The 3,208-nt window shown below is 36.5% G+C and overlaps 1 protein-coding gene across 1 annotated transcript; it reads left to right on the top strand.

Moving 5' to 3' along the window:
* The first annotated feature begins 625 nt into the window (after positions 1–625).
* Positions 626–1,119, top strand: LOC128647957 (transmembrane protein 60-like). The gene has a single exon (XM_053700635.1). It carries the CDS (start codon positions 626–628, stop codon positions 1,028–1,030), a length of 405 nt encoding a protein of 134 aa, XP_053556610.1. The 3' UTR covers positions 1,031–1,119.
* Positions 1,120–3,208: the final 2,089 nt, after the last annotated feature.

Genomic DNA, 3,208 nt, shown 5'->3' on the forward strand with positions numbered 1-3,208 from the left:
ATTAACCCCTATTCTGCCACTCCCCGACATAGTTGCCACTATAATAAAGTTATTAACCCCTAAACTGCCGCCCTCCTGCATCAAAAACACTATTTAAATATTATTAACCCCTAATCTGCCGTCTGCCCACACCGCCGCTATAAACCTATTAACCCCTAAACCCCCCACAACAAAATATACTATAATAAACCTATTAACCCCTAAACCGCAAGCCCCCACAATGAAATATACTAAAATAAACTTTTAACCCTAAACCTAATAACCCCTTAATTTATATTAAAATTACAATTTCCCTATCTTAAATATAATTAAAAATTGCCTGTCAAATTAAATAAATTAATTTTAAACTAACAATTAAACTATTATAATTATTAAACTAAAATCAAACTAACTACCAATTAAATTAAACTAAACTACACATTAAAAAAATTCTAACACGCGAAAAAAATCGATGGCCGCTTACAGTCTGGCGAGTACATTTTCTTAACATTGTGGATAAACTGAGTTGGTGTCAATATGTTTGCTCTAGTGGATGCTGGAGTGCTAGAGACTATGTCCGTCATCTTGAGCACAGGGCAAATATATCACTTCTTTTAGGCTGGAAGTTCCCGCTAAATCTGTTTAAATGAGAATGTCCCTGGCACAGAGAGTTTTGCTCACCTGGCTTTTTACTTTACTCTTTTTGATTATGTTGGTGTTGAAGCTGGATGAGAAGGCCCCCTGGAGCTGGTTTATCATCTTTATTCCAGTCTGGATATTTGACACCATACTTATCGTCATGCTGATTGTAAAGATGGCTGGAAAGTGCAGATCTGGCTACGATCCTAGGAATAATGCGCAAAACATGAAGAAAAAGTCGTGGTATCTTACAGCTATGCTACTGAAATTGGCATTCTGCCTAGCTCTGTGTGCCAAGCTGGAAAAGTTTGCAAATATGAACTTATATTTTGTGTTTATTCCATTATGGATTTTGCTTATTGGAGGACTAAGTGAACTTGGATACAATGTGTTCTATGTGAGAAGAGACTAGCTCCGGTCTTGCACGCTCTGTGTATTATCCTCACAGAAAATCCAACTATATAGTTCATGTACACAGATACCAGGTCACCTGGCACTTTACGTTTTTACATATTTAACTTTTTTTTTTTTTTTTTTTTTATTTTGCTTTTGTAAAATATGTAAATAAATATTTAAATGAGTTCCATGGTATGACTTTTACAGTTCAGTGCGGTCAAATAACCTATACATGCATTCAGGGCCGCCACTAGGAATTTCGGGGCCCCTGACTCATCCATTGATCAGGGCCCCCCCCCCCCCTCCTTTGACATGTGCAATTTTTGACCAAGTGACTAAAATGTATATGCACTTTATTCTTAATTGTCTATTTAAACTTGGAAATGTTGTAAAGGTAGTAACATACACACACACAGACACACTCATACACTGAAACACACAAACAAACTCACACATAAGGATTCACATATAGACACTCTAGCAGACACGCAAAGAAACACACTCAGACACAGACACCCAAACAGACACTTAGCACTTGTTTACATTGACCTGACAAGTAATGAGGTAAACTATAGTTTTGTAAAAAAAAAAAAAAAAAGGAGATTTAGAAAAAATATGGAGTTCTGATTATCTTTTTGTAAAGGAAGATGACAACTAAATTATGACAACAGCATGCAGTGGCTGAAAGGAAGGGCCCTGAACTGCCTAAACAATAATTTAAAGGTTAAATGGTGGATTGGTTACTTCCGGAAAGGTCTTGTTAGTCTCAAAGTCTGTAGAAAGATGTGAATAATTAGTAGTAAGGTCAAAATGTCCTAAAAAGGAACAGACAATGGACACACACACTCAAACTTGCACATACACCCAAGGAAACACCAACAGAGACAGCCTCAGAAAACACACAAAGACATACACCCAAACACAGAGACACCCACAGAAAACACAGAAAGACATACACACACAGAGAGACAACCACATAAAAAACACAGAAAGACATACATACACACACTCTCACTGAGACATCCACAGAAAACACACAAAGACATACACACACCCTCACAGAGACACCCACATAAAACACACACCCTCACAGAGACATCCACAGAAAACACAGACATACATACATACCCACACACACCCTCACAGAGACATCCACAGAAAACACAGACATACACACCCACCCTCACAGAGGCATCCAGAGAAAATGCACAAAGACAAACATACACACACCCTCACAGAGACAACCACAGAAAAAGCTCAGACATACACACCCACCCCCACAGAGAGACCCACAGATAAAAAATACATACACACTCATAGAGACACAAACCAAAGCACAAAGACATAAACACAGACACCCACAGAAACACTCACAGGAGGAAACATTTATGCACCTTGCATCACCTAAATCAACAGTGACATGCATGATAAAAAATTTTTTAGAAATTAAGAGATCACTTTTTAAAGAATCATATTTGTAAATGTGCAAACAAAAATAATTCTGTGAATTCAAAATTGTACATTAATGAGCTGGGTAGATGGATAGATGAAGAAAAGTACCTTTAAAAGGTTGACATATGTTTTTTTGTTTGTTTTGTCCCCATTTTCCCCAACCAAGAGCACCACTTCAAATATAGTGTACAAATTTTCCCAGCTGTCAGCTGTACTTATGGATTTTGAAAATGCTGTACTCTATATGGTCTTGGTGGGACCATAAGCTGTGGTACTCATACCATTAGATCTGGTTAAATGCAGGATTTAGGCTTGTTGGTATGTATTTCAAAACTAAGTCATCTGTAGTGTAAACTGAACAGTTTTAAGTTAACCTGTCTCATTTCAAACACTGAGCAATCTTAGTCTAAGAATATAACATTTTATGCAGATGTAAAAATCTTAGATAAAATGTCTCCTTGCATCTGGAAAGTCCTTGCATAAAGGGGCAGTAAACTGGAATGTAATATTATATATATATATATATATATATATATATATATATATATATATATAATGCATATCTGCCAAAAGGGCATCTACCATTTGTGTATTGAGGAGGAAACATTTCTGCATGGTTTTAAATATAGAATTTCTACAGCATTGTCAAATAATCATAAATACGCTGCTGCTAAAAAAAATGTGTTTTTATGGACCTCTAGCCCCACCAAACAACTACTACCACACTGAAGTTACAATCCAA

This window comes from Bombina bombina, chromosome 2, assembly GCF_027579735.1.
Source record: "Bombina bombina isolate aBomBom1 chromosome 2, aBomBom1.pri, whole genome shotgun sequence".
In the NCBI taxonomy this organism is placed as follows: Eukaryota; Metazoa; Chordata; class Amphibia; order Anura; family Bombinatoridae; genus Bombina; species Bombina bombina.

What these genes read in the sequence shown, in the direction of transcription:
- LOC128647957 (XM_053700635.1), top strand. Translation starts at nt 626, where the DNA reads ATGAGAATGTCCCTGGCACAGAGAGTTTTGCTCACCTGGCTTTTTACT.